This window comes from Neophocaena asiaeorientalis, unplaced genomic scaffold, assembly GCF_003031525.2.
Source record: "Neophocaena asiaeorientalis asiaeorientalis breed wild unplaced genomic scaffold, Neophocaena_asiaeorientalis_V1.1 scaffold249, whole genome shotgun sequence".
NCBI lineage: Eukaryota > Metazoa > Chordata > Mammalia > Artiodactyla > Phocoenidae > Neophocaena > Neophocaena asiaeorientalis.
In genome coordinates this window covers 8,212,153-8,237,466 of record NW_020172625.1, presented here as the reverse complement: position 1 = coordinate 8,237,466, position 25,314 = coordinate 8,212,153, and the positions used below count along the sequence as shown (strand labels likewise).

Sequence of the window (25,314 nt, the reverse complement as noted above, 5' to 3'; positions counted from 1 at the left end):
CGAACCTGTGTCCCCTGCATCGGCAGGCAGACTCTCAACCACTGCGCCACCAGGGAAGCCCATACTGCCTGTTTTAAACCAAAACAACACACTTAAAGCCCATCCATCACCAACTAGTAACAACCGCTTTGATGCTTTTTTCAACATAACTGCTTATTCTTGGCATGCTATAATTTGTAGTAAATGTGCTGCTGAAGTAAACATTTGATTGTTTATTCATGTGACTATAGTTACCATCTTCACTAGGTTTTAACACACCAAATAGCTGTTACTGAGCCTTGTGAAATGGATTAGTGTTAAATACTTTAAATATAGAAATAATTAATTTGAGAAATGTTAAAGATACAACCTATCAATTTACTATTCAATGAATAACTAGCTGATATGGAGAACTCTAGGAGCCATTTAAAAATACTTATGATTAATGTTGGAGAGCAAATAAGTTTATGCTGTATTATAGCTCAAAATGATCATTGACATATTAGTCCAGATAAATTTGGTTGAGAAGATAATGAGAGATAGTACAATTCTTGACAATTAGATTGTAGACCTTGGCAAAGTAACTTCTCGTTTGGGCTTCCTCACTTGTAAAATGAAGGGATTAGGCTTTATTACGTCTAAAGCTTTTAAGATTTAAGAGTATCTGACTTCCCATAATAGCTGTTCTTGAAGTTAAGTTTTTGCCATATAGCATGTCTGCTTACACCAAGAACACCCTATTTACATGACAATTAATCTCAGTTTACAATTAAAAATTCATTTTCATTTATTAAGCTTTCTTAAAGTGAGCAAAACCCATATATTTATAGAAATCACCAAGAAAAAAACTACTGTGGAATATATTCTTAGCTGGAATATAGAACTAGTGATTTTTATTAAGTTAGAAGTCTGGGGAAAGTGTGAAGATGATAAATCAATTTATTTAAGTTCTTATTCTGCTCATTGTAAGATATTGTAGGAGTTATGTACACTGCTGACCCTTATCCCAGGATTAACATTGCTATTCAAATTGCACAATGATGGTATGCACAAAAGCCACATATTGAAATATATTATTGGGGCTACTCTAGTCAAGGAAGGTTAAAAACTGATGAGTCATTACATATGAATGGGGCTGAGATTTTCATGTTACATTAAAAATGTAAGGGATTAATCAGTTCCATCTTTTCATTTCTAGTAGGAAGTTGTGGTCCAAAGAAGTGACTTGCCAAGGTCACAGATCTAATTATTGTCAGTTGAGAAGAGTGCCCAGATCTGATTGCCAATTCTACATCATACTGTCCTGCAATCCTTTGATTAGGTATAACTCCAAATGGAATATAAAATCTTAAAGGCACTTTAAAGGCAGTCCATGTAGCTCAACTTCTCATTTAAATCTGAAATTTCTTCTGTAACACCATGTCAGATGTCATTCAGCTTCTATTCCAGTGGTTAACATACTCATTTATCCTTCAGAGGCGATCCCTTTCCTTGATGGACAAAGAGCCATAAATTCTCTTACCCTGAGCTCTAATCTGCCATTTTGCAACTTTCACCTAGTTCCACCAAGCCAAAAAGGGTAAATTGTACATACCTGTCAAATATGTGAAGACAAAAAGGGTAAATTGTACATACCTGTCAAATATGTGAAAACAGCTATCATTCCTTAGTGATAATAATCCTTCAGTTATTCTTTGGGTTTCAGTTTATGGGATTCTTCCCAACTTGGTAAAACACCCCAGGATTTGCTCTAATTTGTGAATATCCTGTCACTGCATCCTGAAATTATTGCAGATGTGGTTTGACCAGCACTTTGTATATAAGATTTATTTCTCCATGATCAATTTTTCATCACCATCATCTTACTTCAGGTTGTAAACAATTGGCTCAAATATTATTTCCAGCAAGTTACAATCTCTAGATATTTTTCTTTTTTTCTTAAATTGTTTTTGCTCCATAGTTTTTTTTTAAAAAAATTAATTTATTTTTGGCTGTGTTGGGTCTTCATTGCTGCGTGCAGGTTTTCTCTAGTTGTAGCAAGCGGGGTCTACTCTTCCTTGTGCTGGGCGGGCTTCTCATTGCGGTGGCTTCTCTTGTTGCAGAGAACGGGCTCTAGGCGCACAGGCTTCAGTAGTTGTGGCTCATGGGCTTAGTTGCTCCACGGCATGTGGGGCCTTCCCGGACCAGGTATCGAACCTGTGTCCCCTGCATTGCAGGCGATTCTTAACCCCTGCACCACCAGTGAAGTCCCCAGATATTTTTCATCTATAAGCTCTTGACAAGTGTAGTTTCATATTTTTTTCAATGGTTTTCTACTATTTCTAGAATGATGATACCATATGTGATTGTGCCGCTAACTAGCTTGTCAGCCGCCACCCTCATCCCTCTGCCATCATTTCCCCTTGACCTCTGACCGGTGTCCTTAATTTCAAACGCACCATCCTTCCTCTAGGCTTCCACATATTGTTCCCCTCGGACCACCCGGGCCCAGTGTTTTCTTAGTCATCCTTCAAAGCTCAGTTCAAATACCACTTCTTTGTGGGACTCCTCCTTGCCCTTCTTCCCACGTTCCCTCAAAAGCACCTTTTACCTATTATAATACCCTACAAAGCTCCTTCAGCCTTATACAAACAGTAATAATACTTGTGCAATAAGGTGTCTGTCTCAGTTATACTGTGAAGGCTGCGAGGACAAGGTTGATTTTTTTTTTTTTTGATGTCTTTCTTTATCTGGCATAGGGTTTTGAATGATTTAAACATTCAGTAAGTATCTGTTGGATGAATGAGTGAATACTGAATTAGTGTGATCAATATTTTGATTTTCCCAGGTGATCAAAGAAAACAGTTAAACTCTAGGGTGTATGTTGTACAAAGAAGGAAACGTATAGGCTTTAAGACAATCTTGAGAAGGAAAAACCTCTCTAAAAGAAAGAAGGAATAATAAAATTTAGGAAACTATAGATCTATGTACTATAAAGATGAATGGTATTTTTTTTTTAGTCCCTGTACTAAGTAAGGAGTGAGGAGCATGGAAGAAGAAAAACAAGCACAGCTGAGTGGCATATTTTTGTTTTACTGTTAATTTGACACATCTGAACCAAAGCATTCACAATACTTGATATACTTTGAAGAGAGTCATACACTATAGTCTTAGACATAACCACAGAACAAGCAGAACAATTAAAACTACATAAGGCCTTAAAATATATCCACAGTGTGTATTATTTCAATATTCACTCATTTACAAATTAGACTACATACCATTAATTTTATTTTTATTTTTCTTTCATTGTTTTATTCAAGCAGGATTCATTCAAGGAAAGGCAACTTAGTTTTTGTGTGAGCTTTATTTTTTTCACTACATTCGTTAATATAAAAGTTATGACATTTTCTTATCTCCTGCATCCAGGAGTAAATCCATTAAATTCTCAGATAGTAATCCAAAACAACAGGTCCTATTCTTAAAAATAGTCAAAGTGAAAAGGGATCAAATAGCCAGTCTGTTTGTGGTCTTAACGAACATCTAATGGACTTTCAGGTTTTCTAACAGTGACAGTATTGCATTTCTACGAGATTAGTCAAAATTTAAAACAACATTGCGTACAAAATTATTCTTGAAGCTCTAAATGCCTTTTAAATTACTAAAATGAAAATTTTAAGTAGTTGCCTCACAGTACCAAACTTATAAATCAAAACTAGTTAAAATTCAGTGCTATTGTGACTTTATCATTTACAAGGTAACTAGTGGGTAAATTAACAAATGGCATAAAAATTAAGACTTACATCATTTTTTTTAAAGGAGAAAATGTATGATAACCAGGGAATACAGAAAATTCAATGTATTTTACAATAAAATAACCTTTAAATCTCTATCCCTGTACAACAGGGTTTAGGTCATCTTTAGTGAACTTGCATGTTTTCATACGGTTTATTCTGAGTACTTTAATTGTTTAAGATATACAGCTTTTTATTGAAAGAATATTACATTTGTATACCAGGATAAGATTTAGTACATTGAGATGTTTTAAAAATATTTATAAATTTGTTTCTGATATGCAAAAGCATTTGGCAATACTTTCATAGCGTTTGATCTTATAGAATTAAAATTTCATACAGTACTCATCTTGATGTTTAAAAAAAAATTCACAGAAAAAATATAAATTACATAGCCTGACTGCATGATACTCTTATTTCCAGTTTCTAGTTTGGTAATTAAAACCTTCATTAAGTCTGTTAACAAATCATTACCTGTACATTTATGAAGGCAACTGACATGATTTGCAAACAAAACCTTCAGGTTTTATGTTATTTACCAAAGAGTGCAGTTCAGCAAGAAAGAAAATCCAGTATGCAAATTTTCAGAATATTTTACAAATTTACCAGTTCCTGCGACACAAACTGTTTCAATCTTTCAAGATACTGTCCATAAAGTTCCACATCATTGTGACCTGCCCCTTCAACCCACAGAGGCTCCACAGGTCTTTGGCAACGCTCAAACAATGCGAGGCCGTGTGAGAAGTCAATGACTTCATCTTCAGTCCCATGAATTATTAATACTGGAGAGGTAATCTTAGAGATTTTGTCAATGCTGTAGGGAAAGAGGAGGAAAGAAGTCAACAAATTAAGTATGAAAAGGAAACAAAAAAAATTTTCTTGTGCTATATTAGATAATTTAAATATCAGAACCATCTTTGAATCAATTCAGAAGGGATAGATACCTCTTGGATTTCAAATGATTCAAAAGTCATCTTTACATTACTCCCTACCTTAAGATTATCTGAGGACGTTAACTTCATGCACTTCTGTTTTGAGGGAATCACTCAATCATTATAGTCATCCTACTTCGCCTTTCTACAATGTTGATATTTTAGCACAGAAACTTAGGTTGCAAGGAGAGGAAGAAACCAAGGACCATTTCAGCTATGTGCTAACTTCATACCTCTCTGCATTCACAATTTTTTCTCCCTCCCAATATCCTACTAAAATGATAAGCAAAATATTTTTTTTGTTTTGGGTATTTACTACAAAAATAGGGAGAATATAATAAAACATAACATTTTGGAGCTGGAAAGCAGATAAATATGTGAGATAACAGATTAAAAGTATAGGAGAAAACATAATTTTTAAGAGGACAGAAGGGTAAAGTTAAGAACCAATCCAATTTATATCATGGAATACCCCCAGAAGGCTAGGAACTGACATGCAGATAAAGGCGGGTGATTCAAATCTACAGAATTTGTTCAAAGTCTGTTTAAGAAATAGTGTCCTGAACCCCTGCCCCCGCCACCCCAGTTCTTTTCTTTCCTCCTCCTTTTGCAGCTGGGTAAATGCCCTCTACCTAAAACTGGAAGGTCTGTGGACTAGGGGATTGCCGGACACAGTTTAAAGCAGAGGTACCAAATAGCAAGTAAACATATACATGTTGTTTGCTATGAACCCATTTTCCCTACTGGGCTCCCAGAATGCTGGCAGCCAAGCCTCCACCTTTTAAGAGATAGTTGTAGGAAGAGTCTTCTTTGGAGACTATATATCTGCCTTAAGAGGAAAAATAAATACTGACATTGGGGTGGGATCCCCAACTAACTGGCTTGGCCAGATCACTGGATAGTGAACTCTCAGTCAACAAGTCTTAATTCCCCACACTTCAGCTCAGCTCTTTAGTTCCTTACTCTTCCATATGAGCACACAAGAATTATCAGACATCAGAGGAGATGTCACTTTACATATAAGACAAGGATCAAAATAAACAGTAAAAAAGGGCAACTTGGAAGAGACAAACAATACAAAGAAAAAACCTTACAAAGAACAATCTTTAAAAATTTTCTGAGAGAAAGAGGCGCAAGGCATAACTATAAAATGAGGACAGAATCTTGAAAAAGAAGAAAATCATCAATGAAATAATTCAAGGCAGCATTTGGTAAGGAAAAAATGCTTGGGTATATTATTTGCTGTCAACTCTTCAATAGTAGAAGAATTAAATAAAAAAGGAAACGTATGATCTTTTTCAAACAGTTTACTGTTAGTGCTGCACACTCTGTTGGTGCAGCTGAAATGAAAGAGGGAGCTAAACAGAGATGTAACTTGGCAATAGTTTACCCCAATTGTCTCCCTATCATTTCTACCATTCAGCTACAAAGTATAATGCACATACCTTCCAATCTACCATTTTCTAAAACAAAAACAAACCCCCAATAAATGTAAAAACCAAAAACCTCCCACAGCCTGCTCTGGTGATAATATCATATGCTCCCATATGCTTCCCTACCAAAGTAACCCCTTACTGGCTAATGAAGAAAAAATTTGTTTTTGAAATGACCTTTGCTGTTCTTATAAAGAATCAAGTGGTGACTTGGCCTTTGGCCTATCTATCACTCACAAAGAATCTTTGTATTGCTACCAATTTGGGAAAGGAAATAAGACTGAAATTTGCTAGCCTGTCACTTCTTCCCTTCCTTTCTTTGAGAAAAATAGGCCGTCAATTTTTTGTAACAATGAAGAAGAGCTAGTGGGAACTACCATCCTATGTTGAGAAGCATGAGGATAAGTAGCCCTTCTTTTAAATTTGTCTAACACTTACGTTTGCAGACTTTGTGGGGGCAGTAATTATTCTGGCTCATTTAAGACTCAGTATTTTCACAATTCACTTCCTTTGTAAATCAGATATCACTAATTAGACATCATTCATTTTTTACAGAAGATTTAAAAAACATTTTTATTTATTTTATTTTTGGCTGTGTTGGGTCTTCGTTGTTGAGCGCGGGCTTTTCTCTGGTTGCCGCGAGTGGGGACTACTCTTTGTTGCTGTGTACAGGCTTCTCACTGCGGTGGTTTTTCTTGTTGTGGAGCACAGGCTCTAGGCACACAGGCTTCAGTAGCTGTGGCATGCGGGCTCAGCACTTGTGGCTTGCAGGCTCTAGAGCACAGGGTCAGTAGTTGTGGCACACGGGCTTAGTTGCTGCACGGCATGTGGGATCTTCCCAGACTAGGGCTCGAACCCGTGTCCCCTGCATTGGCAGGCGGATTCTTAACCACTGCGCCACCAGGGAAGCCCCGTTCATTCATATTTTATGCACGTGTCTCATTTTCCCTCTACTTGTTCCTCTCCTCCAGTATTATGCACCTCACTGGATGGTACTATCGTCCATCAGCAGCTCAAGTCAGAAACCTGGGAATTATATTCAAATTCTTTTGTTTAGCATCCTATATACAGTCTGACATTCAGTTCTATCAATTTTTTCTCAAATTCACTCTCTTATCTCCAATACTAGTGCCACCATCTGGGGTATAAGGCTCTCAGCACTCTTCACTTGGGTTACTATTGCTCAAACACTTCAGCCTTCTGACAGATGTCCTGCCACCACCTTCCTCACAAAGTAATTTTTCCACAATTGCTAAAATATATGTAAAATAGGAGCTCATGGCTGAGTGAACTATATCATGAATACCTTAAGTGATGGAAAAAAATTCCCTCAAAAGTTTCTTCGAATTAAACTATATGAATATTAATACTTACTTTGGGAATGCATCAAAACAGTAGGTCTTCTTGGTATCAGGAAAAGCGACTCGCATTCCTGAGGTCAAAGGAGAATGAAGAATAACAGCAGCACTCTCATACCGAGCAGCAAGATCCACAGATGGTACTGTCCCTATACTTTGGCCATATATAATCACATTTTCAGGGCGAATGCCATATCTACAGAGTCCAGAAGTTTAAAAAAAAAAAAAGAGTTGGAGAGTCAGACTGGTATGAAGTGTTCAATCACTACTAAGGACTTACTCTTAAAAAAGAATGACAGAATGAGACAATGTCAATAAATTTATATTTAAAACTTAAGTTTCTTAGTCATCACTAACATATTTAATGCCACAATAAAATCTATATTATTTCATCTGTTTCAAGTCTATCTTTTGGAAAAATAATGGCTGAGGTCTCTTAAAATTTTAATCTTAAGGAATGAATTTATTAAATCATTTAGGCAGTTCAATGTAGCATATTATTGACTATATTTGGAACATACTATGTCACTAATATTTTAATGGACTGATATTTAATGGAGATTTAGTGTTTATTTTCCATTCAATGTAAAAAAGGTTCTTTATTTCTCTAGGCATTAAAAGTGGTTCATTTTATTTTCTGAAGTAGGTGGTCATAGTGATGAAAATGCAACATAGTTACAGTATGGAACGATGAATAAAATATATGTATTGTTTTAGCCAAGAGCAAATTACTTATTTTTCTTGAGATTTGCATTTATTTACCCATAGAAATGGACTAATGATTGGAAAGATCAATAGATGAATGAGAATTCCAAAAGCCACATGGGTCAGTGATTTATGAATACTTCCTTAAAAATGATTCAGATTTAAATATATGAACTCACTAACTCAATTATATTGGGTATATACTATGTTCCAGGCATTGTTACTTGTGTACAGTATAACTGTCCTAACTATAAACTACTGCAAGTGTAAGTGAGGTACTATAGGAGCTAATTACCTCTCCATAGTTTCTTCAAATCAGTCCTACAGAAGAATTTGGACCATGTCCCAAAGATTGGGTTCCATCTACTACAGACTGACTCTAAATGTAACTAAACTCAGAAAAACTTTTTTTGCACTTCCCTGGTGATGCACTGTTTTAAGAATACGCCTGCCAACACAGGGGACATAGGTTTGATCCCTGGTCTGGGAAGATCCACATGCCGCAGAGCAACTAAGCCCATGTGCCACAACTACTGAGGCTGCACTCTAGAGCCTGTGAGCCACAACTACTGAAGCCTGTGCGCCTAGAACCCATGCTCCGCAATGAGAAGCCACCACAATGAGAAGCCCACGCACCACAATATAAGAGTAGACCCTGCTCGCCGCAACTAGAGAAGGCCCGCGCGCAGCAATGAAGACCCAATGCAGCCAAAATATATAAATAAATAAATAATTTCTCTACACAGAATCTTAAAAAAAAATTTTTAAAAAGAAAAGGTTTTTTCTTTGCAACAGACCTAGCTTCATAGGAATGAAGCAATTAGGAAAATGAACATTTGCAGCATCGCATCAGCATAACACTTGGGGCTGCATGGATGCTGTTTAGCTGAACAGCAGAACTGTGGGTGGCAACGATGGGTTTTAGGCTAAAGCTAGCAATGGCAAGGCTCCAGAGTAGCTGAAGCAGCTGCCAATTTACTATCAGAGGACTCAAAGCAGTAACAGAATTTTAGAATAGTACACGTTACAAAGGACTTCAGAGACCATCTAATCTAGGTTGGCTGCTTACTGAGCAGATGTTCAAAGTCAGAGTAAGTTAATGACAGACCGGTAATTAGAACCCAGGTATCCTGACTCCAGGTCCAGTGCCTTTTCTATTATAGCACACAGATAATGAGCTCAAATACTGCGGGGGAAAGGCTGCATAGTGAATATTCATACTTTATTTTCTGTTGATCCATCAGAAGTTCAGAAACATGGTTACTATAGATATTCAATTATCCTTAAAGGGAGGTTATTCAAATAATAATTATTTAAGTTCATTATTTTTTCCCTTCCTGGTTACTTAAGCTCTTTTTTACTTTAATCAAGTAAACGAAATGAAAGGCATGAATTCTAATTACACACATTTTATTAGATGACAGAATTCAAGAACTGGAAAGAATCTTGGAGATCATTTAACTTAAGCTCTTCATTAAATAGACTAAGAAACAGAGGCTCAGAAAAATTAAATAAAATTTCCCCTTACTAACTCTTCCAACCATATTTAGAGTTCAACATAAGAGAAATTTTAAGTCTGAAATTCTATGCTAAACTAGTATGTGGGACTAGGTAGCAATCTATCTCTTCTATTCCTAGTCTTCATTCATACTGGTCGAGTGTATAAAAAGATTAATTAACCCAGACTAGAAATCACTTAAGAAAGTTTCCTGTAAATTGATATCTGATAAGATTTAAAAAAAAATAATAAAGCTGACCACTTACAAGAGGGGATTCTTTTACATAAACATAGAAAGAACACTTAACTGGATACTAACATGTTTTGCTTGAATAATTTATACTTTTGTGCTACTTGGAAGCACTAATAATGAAGGCTATCTGCTTTTAGCACCTTTAAAAGCTATACTAATTCACTGAAGTTGAATTATAGTATGTGAAGTATATTGCAATAAATCTGTTATTAAAAAATTATCATATTTTCCTGACAGGTATTATATATACTATATTCAACTGGTTGAATCTGAAAGGGGGAACTCAGTTTTGTTTGTGGGTTTGAGGGGACTGACATGAGTATAACCGAAGCTTTTTTTTTTTCTTTTTCGAAGCATATTTTGACTGTGGTCATTTAAGGTAGCTTTTAAGTTTATAAATTTTTACTGCTCTGTGCCTGCCTTCCTCCCACTCCTAAACTCCATAATTACTACTTACCATCTATTTTTTTTCTTACTTGTCAGAAATATGTTTTCATATCATTTCAATTGACTTAAGAATCCCTTTTATACAGAACTCTGCTATGAGACTATAGTTTTACTATACATCTTGGAGGGGTAAATGTTTCTAAAGATTTTTCTAAAAAAGGTTATATCTACTAATGAAATTGAGAAAGTTCTTCCCAACTAACTGAAACCATTAATATTTAAACATTAAATTAGGAATGGTAGATTTTCTTTATGTACTCTAGCTTCAGTCTAAAATACTCTGGAGGGATTTCCCTGGTGGTGCAGTGGTTAAGAATCCGCCTGCCAATGCAGGGGACACGGGTTTGAGCCTTGGTCCAGGAAGATCCCACATGCTGCGGAGCAACTAAGCCCGTGCGCCACAACTACCGAGCCTGCTCTCTAGAGCTGGAGAGCCACAACTACTGAGCCCGCGTGCCACAACTACTGAAGCTTGTGTGCCTAGAGCCCGTGCTCTGCAACAAGAGAAGCCACCGCAGTGAGAAGCCCGCGCACTGCAACGAAGAGTAGCCCCTGCTCACCACAACTAGAGAAAGCCCGCGCACAGCAACGAAGACCCAACGCAGGCAAAAAACAAACAAACAAACAAAAAAAACCTCTGGAAGTCAGGCAGCTTATTAATGTACAATGAAGAATAATTTGTACTAAGGTATCTTTCTGTTTAGTGTACATTAACTGATGAGAAAATACACTGAAGTATACAAAACTGCAATCTTTTTCAAGAAAAATTTATAAGTATTTTTGTGACTAGCAAAGATAAATGTTATTTCTATTTATTAATTTTTAATTATATAAAATGATGCAAACCCTGCCTTAGGATTTTAACAATCTAGCCTCTTACTCTGTTAATGACAGATCAAGAGAATGATTAGCTAAATCACTGTTTTCTCTCATTCCCTTGAAATGTTGCAACTTTGAATAAACATTTTTATGCCACAATCCAATAAGTTTCTAAAACTAAACATTTTTCACTGGCTTACATTTTTAGGAAAATCACACACACACACACAAGCTGTCAAACTCTTTTATGCTATTATACAAAATTTTAAATTACAATCTAAAAGTGTAACTCTTCATAGGTTTATACTGATAAATATAATCTTTATTTAGTACTTCAAGATGTGTTACAAAAACAGATTTTATTCTATTCTTATACAAGACAATTTTATCAGCCATCACAAATGTGGAAAACAATTCCCAATCACCATTTACCTTGTCCTAAGAGCAAGCCAAGCAGCTTCTATGTCTGCATAGAGGTTCTTCTCTGTCGGTTTACCAGAACTTGCACCATATCCAGAATAATCATATGAAAATATATTACAATTAATCCGTGATCCCAGTCCTATGTAAAAACTGCTCATCTGACCAAGATCAACAGCATTTCCGTGTGAAAAGAGTAAAGTGTATTTGGCATTGGGTGAGCAACGCACAAACATGCAGGCAATTCTGTTGCCTTTACTGGTTCTAGTCATGAAACACTCAATAGCATCTTTTTCTCTAGAAGAATATTGCCAGTCTGCTCGCTCTGATAGGTGTAACGTCCAGCGACTTCCACTTTCATCACACATCAGCGTGTAAGTTGGATCAGGTGGCAAAAATGCTAATTTTGAAGCAATTTTCCCTGGACAAGGTGGACAGCAGAAGAGGCAACATAGCTCACTAAATGAAAGATTATTCATCTTCTGAAAAAGAAAAGAATAGTCATGTTTTAATCACTGAATGTCCATTATGCATTTGCATACAATAAAAGTTAAAACAAAGACACCAGTAAGTCCTACTACTGGACAGTGTCTACTACTATTATATGAAGTATGCTTTCCCAAATAGATTTTTGGCATCTTTCTAGAAACACTTGAAATCATGAGGTGAGACAAATATTCCTGACCAGGAAATGGACTCAAATACTATGTGACATGTTGCAAATAGTAGTTGAATTTTTTTTTTTTTTTTTTGCGGTACGCGGGCCTCTCACTGTTGTGGCCTCTCCCATTGCGGAGCACAGGTTCCGGACGCGCAGGCTCAGCGGCCATGGCTCACGGGCCCAGCCGCTCCACGGCATGTGGGATCTTCCCGGACCAGGGCACGAACCCGTGTCCCGTGCGTCGGCAGGCGGACTCTCAACCACTGCGCCACCAGGGAAGCCCAGTAGTTGATATTTTATAATACTTTACCAAAATATGAAAAATGATACTCTTACCAGAGAGTAGAGGTATAAATTTGTTATTTCTCTACAAATAACAACATAGTAGGTATGAAATATCTTTAGTTAGCTTTTAATTTCTGTGTAACTCAGTGAAAATTCTCAGAATCTCATGAGAAGCAAGGGATTTAACATAATATAGTAAATATATAATAATAGCACTTACTATTTGTCAGGCATTGTGCTAAGGGTTCTATGCATATCAGCATGTTTAATCCTCTAAGCAACCCTGTATGGTAGTCTGAGAAAAGAAACCTGCACAAGGTGAGGAAGTGAGGGAGCCAGGATTTGACACCAGGCTCAGTCATCGTCCTACATCACTGGGCTACATACACTGCTTCAAGGGCTCAAAACACTATTTGTCTCAGAAGCTTATTATTTTAGCCATATTTGTCTCAGAAGCCTATTATGTTAGCCATAGTGCCAACGGCCTAAATAACCTGTAAAACATTAAAATGTATATATGAAATTATTGCCCAAATTAAGAAGGCATTATTATGGAAAAAAGATCTGCTCAAGGAAAATTTCCTAAATGGTTAGATGGAAATGAACATAAGGTTTGAAGTCAGAGAGTTGTGGTAGCACTTACTAGCCGTGTGCCCTTGGGCAAATTATTTACCTTTTTGACCCTCACTGTCTTCATAAGTAAATGAGGCCAATGCCTACAATGAACACAGTGGTTGTGAAGAACAAATATAATGGTATCGTTAAGGCACTTAACATAGTAATGGCCGTAGAGCTGACACACTCAGAAATGGTCCACTTTCTCCTATGCCTTTTTCATCAATATTTTAAAAGTATCCACAGCTCATATTAACTCAGAAACAAAATAAAGTACTACTTGTTTGCCCTACCAGCATTTCCTTCTAATTATCCTTTCTCAAATTCCTATCTCTTTTTAGCAGTAGACCATTGCTTAGGTTCCAGGAAGAAGGCATTCAAAACAAACACCTTCCAGAGGTTTGGTGGCACCTAATTTTCTCCAAAAAAATCTAAATAAAAGGATAGGGGAAAAAAAAGAACTGCATCCTACCAAAAATTGAGAAACTATCACCTCAGAAGAATGACTGAAGTGTTGAGTACATATGGAAAGAAATGAATGCCTTTTTCATTAATTACTGATTCAAAATCTAGTTTATTTTGCTTAATACAAATGTGTTAATTTCCCAGTGTAAACTAATTAGGTAGAAAGAAGAAGCAGAAACAGCAGAGAGAAGAGTAGGAGTGACATGAAAGGCTTTAAAAGATGAGTAAGGGAAGGACAGAAAAATGTCTCTTGGCTGATGGGAAGCACCTTTACTTGTTATTCTATTTTTATTCCCTTTCGGCCTTCAAAATGAATATAGCCTGAATAAGTTAATGTCTTACTCTGGTTGGAACAAGAGTCAGATAGAACAAAAATGACAACTAGCTGTCATCCTTAGTGCTAACTCTATTTGGCTCCATGACATGTTGTACTGAGGATTCTGAGAGCATGCCCAGGGCTTAGCAGGCAAAGAATGTGTGATAAATTAGCAAAGTCTACTACAGAATTTGGCTACAAATCTATTATCCTGGTCAGGAGGATAAAGGATCTGGTGAAGATGGCAGAGAAGGGAGTTCAAAGGGTCAGTTCCAAAGGAGATGATCCCCAAACAAAAATAAACAAACAAAAAAACCTAAAATCAAAGGAGATAACCTGGAAAAAGAAGATGAGGTAGAAGGTACAATATATCAGTGCTATCCGTTCAATAATCTACCTATGGTCATTTCTTACCCCCAATTACCTTACACGCCATCAACTGCTGACCCTGAAGAGCATATTAAAAGCTTGATTAAGTATATAGCTATACTATATTATGTTCCTATAAATTACCACTTGAACGTGAAGACTTTTATGTACTATATAATACAGTAATTTTGAAATAAACTGGCTGACCGAACAAATATAATGCTGCAGAGACGATTCTGAAGATGAACACCAAAGGAAAAAATTAGACGAGAAAAAGCTGCAATGCCAGGGTCAAGTCAAATGAAAGACAATCTGACCTTCTTAATGGTGGCAGAAGAAATCATTCCCACCTCCACTGCCTCAAACCCAGACAACTGGTATCCACTTAATAACATAAACTTGGAAATTATCACTTTCCTAATGATAGGTCTGATATAGGGCAGCAACATAGACTTGCTTAAAAAAGTTATTCTCTCCTTTTCTATAAATGTGAAAATTTTCACAATAGAAAATAAAATAAATAAACCTATGTTTTAGTATGATCAGAGCAGAGCTGGGCAAACTACTGAGGGAGAATATCTTATTCTTGATAAATCACTGAAATATCTTGTTAAATTTAGATAATTTAAATCCAATTTGTTTCATATAACTCACCTGAATATAAACATTTTATTTACTAGTTATTTCTTGACAACAAAATCTTGAGGAGACAAGGCAGTGAGTAATCACAGATGGAAAACAGAGTTATGAGAGTACACAAAGGTCATACAACAAATTTAATAATTTGTAGCTGAATTTTTGGACCAGACAAAACAAGGATTTAAACTAAGTTATAATAAACCTATTTAAAAAGAGAGAGAGAGGGGCTCCCAGGTGGTTGAGAGTCCGCCTGCCAATGCAGGTGGAAAAAAAAAAAAAAAAAAAAAAAGAGAGAGAGAGAAAGAGAGAAGGAGGGAGTGAGAGAGAGAGAAAACTTAAAAATGAAGCAGAAAAAAGTGTCAGAAAAAAAAGTTCAACTGGAATCCCTGGTATAAAAAAATCAGTATCTGAAATAAAGAATTAAACTGATGGGTTGGGTACAAATATTGATAACAGTTGAAGAACACATTAGTGAGCTGGAAAATCGGGTTGAAGAATTCCCAGGTATGGAATTTTTTCAGGGGGACGAAGAGATGGAAAATATAAAAGAAAATTTAAGGAGGATTTCAGTAGAAATACCAATATCACTATAGGAGTCCCCTCCAAAAAAAGAGGAGAAAATAAAGACAATCTAATAATTTTTCAGAATTAAAGAGAAAATTCAGATTGAAATAGCTCAGAATGCCAAATAGGTATTTAAGAAAACTTTTACAGCTAGACAAATTACAGTAAATATTAAAACTGCCAGGAACAAAAATCTGAACGTTTCCAAAAGGGAAGAACAAATTACTTACAAAGGAACAAGAATCAGATGAACATCTAACTTTTGAATAGCAACACTAGAAACCAGAAGACACTGAAGGGATAAGTTTAAAGTAAGGAAAAAGCTTTGAAGCTAGAATTTCACACAGATAAAATACCAATTTAGGGCTTCCCTGGTGGCGCAGTGGTTGAGAGTCCACCTCCCGATGCAGGGGACACGGGTTCATGCCCCGGTCCAGGAAGATCCCACATGCCGTGGAGCGGCTGGACCCGTGAGCCATGGCCGCTGAGCCTGCGTTCCCTGACCAGGTAATGCACCCATGCCCCCTGCAGTGGAAGCATGAAGTCCTAATCACTGGGTCGCCAGGGAATTCTCATTCTGACTCTTAATAAGTCAGACATAACCAGCATAAAAATGATACTTCGATACACCTGAAGAGTAGTTATAGTTTTCATTACAAATGTCTAGCCTTGAGTATTTATCAACATGTTAAAACTCAAGAAGGAGTGTAAACACAAAGAAATAAGAAATTAATGGTAGATATCAACAAAATAGAGAACAAAATGCAACAGAAAAAGAGGTCATTCTGGACCTCTAGTGCCATGCAGAGCATCTAACACATAATGAAGTTTCTAATTATTTTTTAGATGAATGAGTTAGTAAATTATTAAGATTAATTCAACCCTCTGCACCTCAGAAGCCCCCACAAAAGAAGGAAAAAAGTTTACAAATCACATGTTAAGAAAGAAATCCAACATATTTTGTGATAATTACTTAGGTTTCTTGTATGGGTCAGAATAGAAGCAATCAAATAAAAATGTATGAACCTGAATGAGGGAGGGTTCACGCAGGAAAAGCATTGCTAGTTACTGAAATCATTCAGTGTGTTATAAAGCACAGAACAGAACAGTCTTCCAGGGAGAAGGAAATCAATTCACAAAATGAAAGGTCAGTTCAATATTAAACAGATGGCCCATTGTGAAAATTAAGGTTTTCCTTTTGGCAGGGGACTCAGAGTTACTTCACTTATATAGCAGGAGGAAGTTCCTAAAATTGCATGAAATAATAATTTAAGAACTTGCTTCTCCTGGTAACTTTTTCCTGCTCAATGACAAAGGAAAAGAGATGAACACCTGAGTCCTTTCTCAGCAAAACAGGAAGACTACTGTTAAATAATGTCCTTAAATAAAATTAGTTGCGGCATGCAGGCTCAGTAGCTGTGGCTCACGGGCTCTAGAGCGCAGGCTCAGTAGTTGTAGCACACGGGTTTAGTTGCTCTGCAGCATCTTCCCGGACCGGGGATCGTACCCGTGTCCCCTGTATTGGCAGGTGGATTCTCAACCACTGCACCACCAGGGAAGCCCCTCCTTCCTCTCTTCTGACAGAAGAAATTACTGAAACGACTTCTATTAATTCCTGATGTAATAACATTTACTGAAAAAAAAATCTCCCTTTCAACTCTTTTGTAATAATTTCTTGGTAATGCAGATTGACTCATATTACTACCATCTACGAAGGACAATTGATTGATTCTTTTAGGGTTCAAGATTTTGTCATAATGAACAGTACTAGTACTCAATACTCTTTTTAAAAAGGTTTTAGAGAAAACATTTAAAAAGTATCAATACTTATAACTTTTCTTTATTTTGTGTGGTATTTTGACAATTTCACTCTAAATAGTATCTGAGCTGATTTAAAGTCTTACCCAATTTAGAGTGTAGTCAGTAAACTGCCTAAATTTTGATATACTAGATTTCATGTTAAGAACTACATTCTAAAATCCAAGATGAATTTATTTGAATTTGGCTTCATGCATGGAAATCTGGGGAAGTAATATTACATATTCCGTTTTGTAGAACGTCAGAATTTGTTACCTAGAGAATCTGCAATTACTACTTTCAGTTAGTTACACATCTATCTATTTAGCAATCAGGCTTCAAGAAGTCCCAGTGATTCAGAATAACAGCAACACTTCCCAGAGATTAATTTTTTAAGATAAACAAATATCTGAGCATTCAAAGACAAAAAATAACTAAAAAAGGGAAGACTGCACAAAATGTAAAGACTGGTCTGTTTGCTACTGTAAAAACAACCCATTTTTGATGCTTATCTTTGGTTATAAAAATTAAAGCTTGATGTTTTTTAAACTGACAGAAGAACCCAGAAAAAATAAAAATAGATTTATAGCAAAGCCTGCTTAATACGAGAAATGGATAAACGAGGTAGATGTTTGATTAAGAGCAAGAGGTAGCAAAGATCAGATTGAAGTTCGAAGCGATGGCACAGAAGATACTCAACTATGAAAAAGCAGGAAAAAAAAAATCAGATTTTAGGTTAGTTCTGTAAAAGGGGGCCATGAGCCCAACACATCCCCAGTTGACTAATCCAAAGGAAATCACCATAATACTACTATATAAAGGGGGTCAATCACATACAGCTCAGTAGCCTAGGGGTGTCTCTAAATCAAATTAAGCTCAGTTCAGTATCCTTGGAGGGCACCAAGGGAGTTAGGTACTGCCACCCTAATATCCAGCATGTAATCTGTAGTAGCATTTACCAAAGTACAGCAACAAGTGAAACCACATGTGTTACTGTTTTTAGAGAGCTATATATATTACAGAGTTTAACGTACACAGAGAAGCTGAATAATCACCATTAAAGAAGTTTGGCACCAGCCTTATTTTTCACTCAAGACAGAGTATCCAAAATAATCATAATGATCAAAATTTCTGCTAAATGTTACTTAGAAACTAGGTGTTTAGTACATGTCGCTTTAACACATTTTCTTATTTGTATATGTCTTATGTAGAAATACAGCTTATGTAGCCCATATCTCTTTGGGGTAGGTTGTATTTATTTCTTTTAGATCATTATAAGAATCAGCAGCAGAAGTACTCCACTGTCTGTGAGATCAAAGGATTTGATTGGGTGATTTTGCTAGGAAAACTTGGAAGACAGAATGCATGGGTTGTGTTACATAGGAATGGAAACTTAAAAACTTAGGAAAAGTTCTTTTAAAAGCACTATATTTTTTGTATTTCAAATTGGAAGGAGAAATTTGGCAAAACTATTTTCTTTTAAAGAGTCATGTCAGTTACTTTTAAAGATAGTTATAAGTTTTAAATACTAATAAGATTCTAGAGATACTTAGTACCTGGGCCAATGTATCACTTGAAAACACCTATGAAATATGGTTTTTGTTGGTAAATTGAACAGATGCCTTAATAATTGCGAGTTTTATAAAATTTAGAGGAGTTTCTCAAATAGGCAAAACATAATGGGTATGTCAAAATAAGTTTCCTTTCCCGCTGGTGAGAAAAGTTGGGTTTAGACACACAAAGAAAGTTGAGGTCTACCAGAGGTACCAAAATAGTCCCAATCCTAGTGTTAGTATGAAGTTATTTATTTATTTTTTCTTCAGTAAAAGAAAGTTAAACAGTAAGAATCAGAAGTGAGGAAACTGGATTTATGACAAGATTATACAAGATGGAAATTAAGGCTGAAGAGCCTATACGCTAGGCCAAGCAAACTAATTTGGCTCAGCACTCCTACATAGGTCAATGTAGCCATTTCTACAGTACTTATGTTTTCCCCAAGTTTCTTAATTCTTACTGCACTAATACAGGAGGCACTAACCACATATGGCTACTTAAAGTAATTAAAATTAAATATTCAGTTCCTCAGCCACACTAGCCATATGTTGACTAGTGGCTACCATATTGCACAGTGTAGAAGAAGCATTTCCATCACTGCAGAAAGTCCTAATTGGGCAGCGCTGAACTAAAAGCTTTTAAACCCAGGCAATGCAGAACCAAAACTTACATGCTTCATACCCATACTAGATTTAAATGTTGGAGCTCCTTCCTCTCCAGTCTTTCCATCATAGTACATATAAGCTATTTTTATAGGTCCTGTTGAACAATGTAACCACCCAGAACTAAATGAGTTTACCTAGATACTGTTTTAGAAGATTACTATCTTGACAAAAATATTACATCAAGCCCAACCTTAATGTAAAAGACATTTTATTTAAAACGAGGAATGCAAATCCCACTATCCATACATTTTAATGCATGGTTTTAAGTGTCAAAGGAATTCAATATTCCTTTTTGCGGTACGCGGGCCTCTCACTGTTGTGGCCTCTCCCGTTGCGGAGCACAGGCTCGGACACACAGGCTCAGCGGCCATGGCTCACGGGGCCCAGCCGCTCCGTGGCATGTGGGATCTTCCCAGACCGGGGCACGAGCCCGTGTCCCCTGCATCGGCAGGCGGACTCTCAACCACTGCGCCACCAGGGAAGCCCAGGAATCAATATTCTTGAAAGGTTCCTTGTATGCTGGAGTTGCAAGTAAACCATAAGAAGTTATTACTAGTTAACTAATTTCTGAACACAGCCCATACAGTATTCTAAACACTTAAAATCCTAATGATCCACTTAAGCAATGCCCGAACAAAGTGAATCAAGTTTTCCTGATTAAGTAGGACAGGCTGTTGACTTTTGCATATGCTAATATCACAGATTCCCATAAAACTCTTGGTGACTGGACAGTGTGTAATTTCAAAGTCACACCTATACATGTTGCTAAGCATAATCTAAAACAGGCACACATTTCCCTACCCATAATCATCAATTTTTGGCACTTCTACTGAAAAACTTTCCAAAACATGCTTATTCTCAAAGTTCACAGAAAAGCTGTCAACGTACGTTGGTGAAGATATTCCACAAATATACATTATTTTCTCCACATTTATAATAAGTAAAATCTGTTTCTGGGACATTTTCCAGGTGAAAACACACTACACACCTTAAAATACCCATCTATAGCACAATATAATTAAAGTAGTCACTAGTTATAGAAAATTTAAGGACTATTGATGATTATAAATTATGAACACAATCTTCTTCAAAAAGAGGGCTTAGGGCTTCCCTGGTGGCGCAGGGGTTGAGAGTCCGCCTGCCGATGCAGGGGACACGGGTTCGTGCCCCGGTCTGGGAAGATCCCACATGCCGCGGAGCGGCTGGGCCCGTGAGCCATGGCCGCTGAGCCTGCGCGTCCGGAGCCTGTGCTCTGCGGCGGGGGGGGGCGCAACAGGGAGAGGGCCCGGGACCCCAAAAAAAAAAAAAAAAAAAAAAAAAAAAAGAGGGCTTATATTACTGGTATCCCAATTCAAATTCCTAAGAGTTATAAAAGAGATTACAAAACCATTTACCATCAACAACGAACAAGTACACAATCAGCCATTCCTTACCAAGTAGTAAATAAAATAAGCTGTTCCAATAAAGTAAGAAACTACTTAGCAACGGCAAAGTGTCTGTTCTCAGGCAATTGAATTGCTGTAAAATATCCTGTACCCAGAGTCAAAAGACAGAAATGTAAATGGTGATAACACTACTACTATATTCAAATAATTATTAAACAGGCTGCATAATTAAAATTACTAAAATACTAAAAAGTAACATTGTAATTATAAAAGTATTACAAGACATGGTTTTAAAAAAGTCAAAACACAAGAGGTTAAAAAATAAAAAGTTAAGTCTTCCTGCCAGGCTAAAATAAGTACTGGTTAAAAGTCAATTTAAGAATTCAGTTCCCTAGATACTCTTGCCAACTCAGAAGACCAGAGGTTTACATTGGAAGAATCTTTTCTGAGGAATCAGACTAATCTGAAAGAAAGATCGAACAATACTTATATGGCAGAGGTTACATGGGGAAGTTGTGGGAATGAGAAGGATGCGTGTTACACTAGGGGGCCTTCTGTAAGTGGGATGTCAACACATAAGAAGTAGCAATATAATACTGTTATCTAGCAGATATTGAGAATGGACGTGAGGACACAGTGGGGAAGGGGAGGCTAGGACTAGTGAGAGAGTAGCACTGATATACATACGCTACCAAATGTAAAATGGATGGCTGGTGGGAAGCTGCTGCATAGCATGGGGAGATCAGCTTGGTGCTCTGTGACCACCTAGAGGGGTGGGAGGGAGACGCAAGAGGGAGGAGATATGGGGATATGTGTGTGCATATAGCTGATTAACTTTGTTGTACGGCAGAAACTAACACAACATTGGGAAGCAATTATACTCCAATAATGATGTATAAAAAAATACTGTTATCTAGAGATATGGAGGTAAATATAAAAAGAATCCTTCAAAAAGTTAATACTCCTTGGGAAAGGATATATCAAGGAGACAGACAGGGCCCTGGCTTGCTAATTTTCACAACAAACTTTGTAGAATCATTTGGCTCCTTAACCATATGCTTGTACGAATTTAATAAAAATAAAGATTTAAAACAAAAGTCTCTTCCCTAATCCCACCCTAAACTCAAACCAAACCAGGTTCAATCCCAGAAATTATGACGTTGGGTCATTTGCTTTTAGATCTGATGTTTAATACCACACTCATGTATTTATCCTCCACTATCATAATGTTTCATTATTATGAAAGATTAGAGAATTTACCCTACTTTTTCCCTTCTCTGCTCATTCTGTTATTTTTAAGTTTTTATAGGTTATTTTTATAACTTTCAACACTATACTTGAATCTCCATTTCTTTTTTTCTTTTTTTTTTGTGGTACGCGGGCCTCTCACTGCTGTAGCCTCTCCTGACGCGGAGCACAGGCTCTGGATGCACAGGCCCAGTGGCCATGGCTCACGGGCCCAGCTGCTCGATCCTCCCGGACCGGAGCACGAACCCGCGTCCCCTGCATTGGCAGGAGGACTCTCAACCACTGCGCCACCAGGAAAGCCCTCCATTTCTTGTTCCATCAACTTTAGGATGTTTCCACTGGTTTCCTATGTAATCAAATACCATTATAATTGGCTATACAATTACCTTCACATTAAGTTTTATATCATTTGCAGTTTGTTTTGTAATTGTAAAATTTTTTCTGTTTTATCTATAGGTTGATTTTTTAAAACTGGGTAGTAAAAAGTATTTACAATGTTATCCACTGCCATCCAAGTAGTGGGATATTTTATGTCCCTAAATTCCAAGTGTGAAGGTGTTTATAACTCTGATAACTGCTCAAAAATAAGGCACATTTCAGTTTGTTTCATATTTGACTTTCTGAAGGCCTTTAATTTTCCTAGAGCTGCTGCCTTTTTAAAATTTTCATCAAGTTCATAAACTTTTATCACATTTAATATATTCCAACTTCTTATTCTTCGAATTTGTGCAACAGAATCTGTGTTGTTTCTGAAGATGTTCTTAGTCCCCAGTGAGTTATTTTGAACTGAAACAATTAAGTTCTGGGACAGTTCAAAGCCCAGGGGTCTGTCTAGCTAGGATTTCTTTTCATCATCCTTCTGTTGTTTCTTAATCTCATGTTTTAATTCTTCTGTGGGATTATTTTTTGTTTGGTTTTGCTAGAATACATCTCCAAGCATTTGCCCTCCCTCCCTCATAAGGGCCTAGGGGAAATAAAGCATATTTTAATGTACAGTTTTAAAAAGTTCTTACTTCGGACTTCCCTAGTGGCGCAGTGGTTAAGATCCCACATGCCTCAGCGCAACTACTGAGCCTACGCTCTGGAGACCGTGAGCCACAGCTACTGAGGCCCGTGCGCCTAGAGCCCGTGCTCCGCAACGAGAGAAGCCACTGCAACGAGAAGCCCGCGCACCTCCACGAAGAGTAACCCCCCTCACCTCAACTAGAGAAAGCCCACGCACAGCAACCAAGACCCAACGCAGCCAAAAATATTTACTTAAAAACGAAGTTCTTACTTAGATTTCACAAATGGCAAACTAGGCATGCTTTAGAATTACAAGTTTTTAACGAAATTTCCACCCCAGTTTAAATCATTGGCCCACATCTTCTAGCATACAATGTTGATTCCTAATACCAATCTGATTTTTGTTTTTTAAAGTAATTCCCATCTCTCTTCCACAAAAAAAAACAAAAGATTTTTCTTTATCCTGAGCTCTGAAATTTTATGAAACTATATCTAAATGTGTTTTCATTCATTCTATTGTGTATTTAACAAGTCATTTTGATCTAAAGCCTCAAGACTTTTCTTTAGCTCAAAGAATTTTTCTTCTGTTTTTTAATTCCCTCTCCACCTCTTTCTCTTTCTATCAGGAATTCCTATTATACGTACAAACTTTTCTTTCCTGTTCCCTTCTCTTTCTGCTCTATTTCCTAGGTAATTTCTTCTAGTTTATCTCACAGATCGCTACTTTGGTATTCGAGTATAATATCAATTTTAGCATTAAAACTTTTTGGTTGGGCTTCCCTGGTTGTGCAGTGGTTAGAATCTGCCTGTCGATGCAGGGAACACAGGTTCAAGCTCTGGTCCAGGAAGATCCCACATGCCGCGGAGCAACTAAGCCCGTGCGCCACAACTACTGAGCCTGTGCTCTAGAGCCCAAGAGCCACAACTACTGAGCCCACGAGACACATCTACTGAAGCCCACCCGCCTAGAGCCTGTGCTCGGCAACAAGAGAAGCCACCGCAATGAGAAGCCCGCGCACCACAGCGAAGAGTAGTTGCTGCTTGCTGCAACTAGAGAAAGCCTGTGCACAGCAATGAAGACCCAACACAGCCAAAAAAAACCAACCCCCCCCAAAAATCAAAAAAAACCCCCAACTTTTTGGTTTATGGGTGCAATATCCTCTGAAATCTCTTAGAATACTAAGTGAGCCAAATTTTTGTTGTTCTGTCCATCTGTGTTTTTCAGATGTTTGTTCCTTCTGTTTGTTCATCTTTGATTTTCATGCTGTTAAGACTGCTTCTTCACTGACTGTTCACATTTATGAGCAAAGAATTAAATTGAGTATCCTTTATATTTGTGTAAGCATGCTGTCCCAGCAGACTTCTAGTCTGAATAGGACTGACTGGCTGCAGTCTCAGAACTCCTATAACTATGAAAATAAAGAGGATTTCTGGGGATAGGGTACTTTACTTGAGTCAGTCTCAAGTCTATCAATCTCTCCCATATACATCCATCCACCTCTGCCTATGGAAAAAAAAAGTGTGTTCTATTTACTGTTTTCAATGGGAACAGAAGATACCTTACAAATATTCAAGAACATGGTACAGCTTTAATTATTTGGTTCAGTAATGCAATTAGGGATTCTACCCAGTAAATTATTCAAATGAGTACAGTATAGTCCAGAAACTATAAAGTGGGTGACTTTAGGGAAGTCAATCCCTTTAAATCTAATTCTCCTTTTAAATAAAATGAGAAGTTTGAACTAGATATTAAGATTTCTTCTAGTTCTAAAACTTTACAATTAAGCTTCATTTACAGTCAAAAGCTTCAATTCACTCAATCTTCCATAGCATGTAAAAGAGTGAAGAAATACATAATTTGAAAAACTTCAGAGATTTTCAAAGTTTCCCCCACCACTAAAAAAGTACCTAAACAAGCATGTTAACTTATGTTTTGCAAATTATAGTTAATGAGTTGTAATTTGGGGGAGGGGGATAGGCTAGTGACAATGTGGGGAGGGGAGTGCAGGCATTCCTGAGGGGGTGAAAGATTCCTATTTCACACAGTTGCTTTTCAAAATGAGTGATCTCTGTGTCTCCTGGCCACTCCGGGGGAAACAATGTGCTTTTTAAAATTGTGGTAAAATATA

At 37.0% G+C, this 25,314-nt stretch overlaps 1 protein-coding gene across 1 annotated transcript in view; it reads right to left on the bottom strand.

Moving 5' to 3' along the window:
- Nucleotides 1-3,035: 3,035 nt before the first annotated feature.
- Nucleotides 3,036-25,314, bottom strand: part of ABHD17B (abhydrolase domain containing 17B, depalmitoylase) — a 38,810-nt gene continuing 16,531 nt past the window's right edge. The window contains exons 2-4 of the mRNA XM_024738991.1: nt 11,630-12,099; nt 7,492-7,671; nt 3,036-4,566 (exon numbers count right to left, since the gene is read on the bottom strand). Of these exons, the coding sequence (XP_024594759.1) occupies nt 4,347-4,566; nt 7,492-7,671; nt 11,630-12,096 (867 nt within the window). The 5' untranslated portion in view covers nt 12,097-12,099 and the 3' untranslated portion in view covers nt 3,036-4,346. The remainder of the gene's footprint in view (nt 4,567-7,491; nt 7,672-11,629; nt 12,100-25,314) is intronic.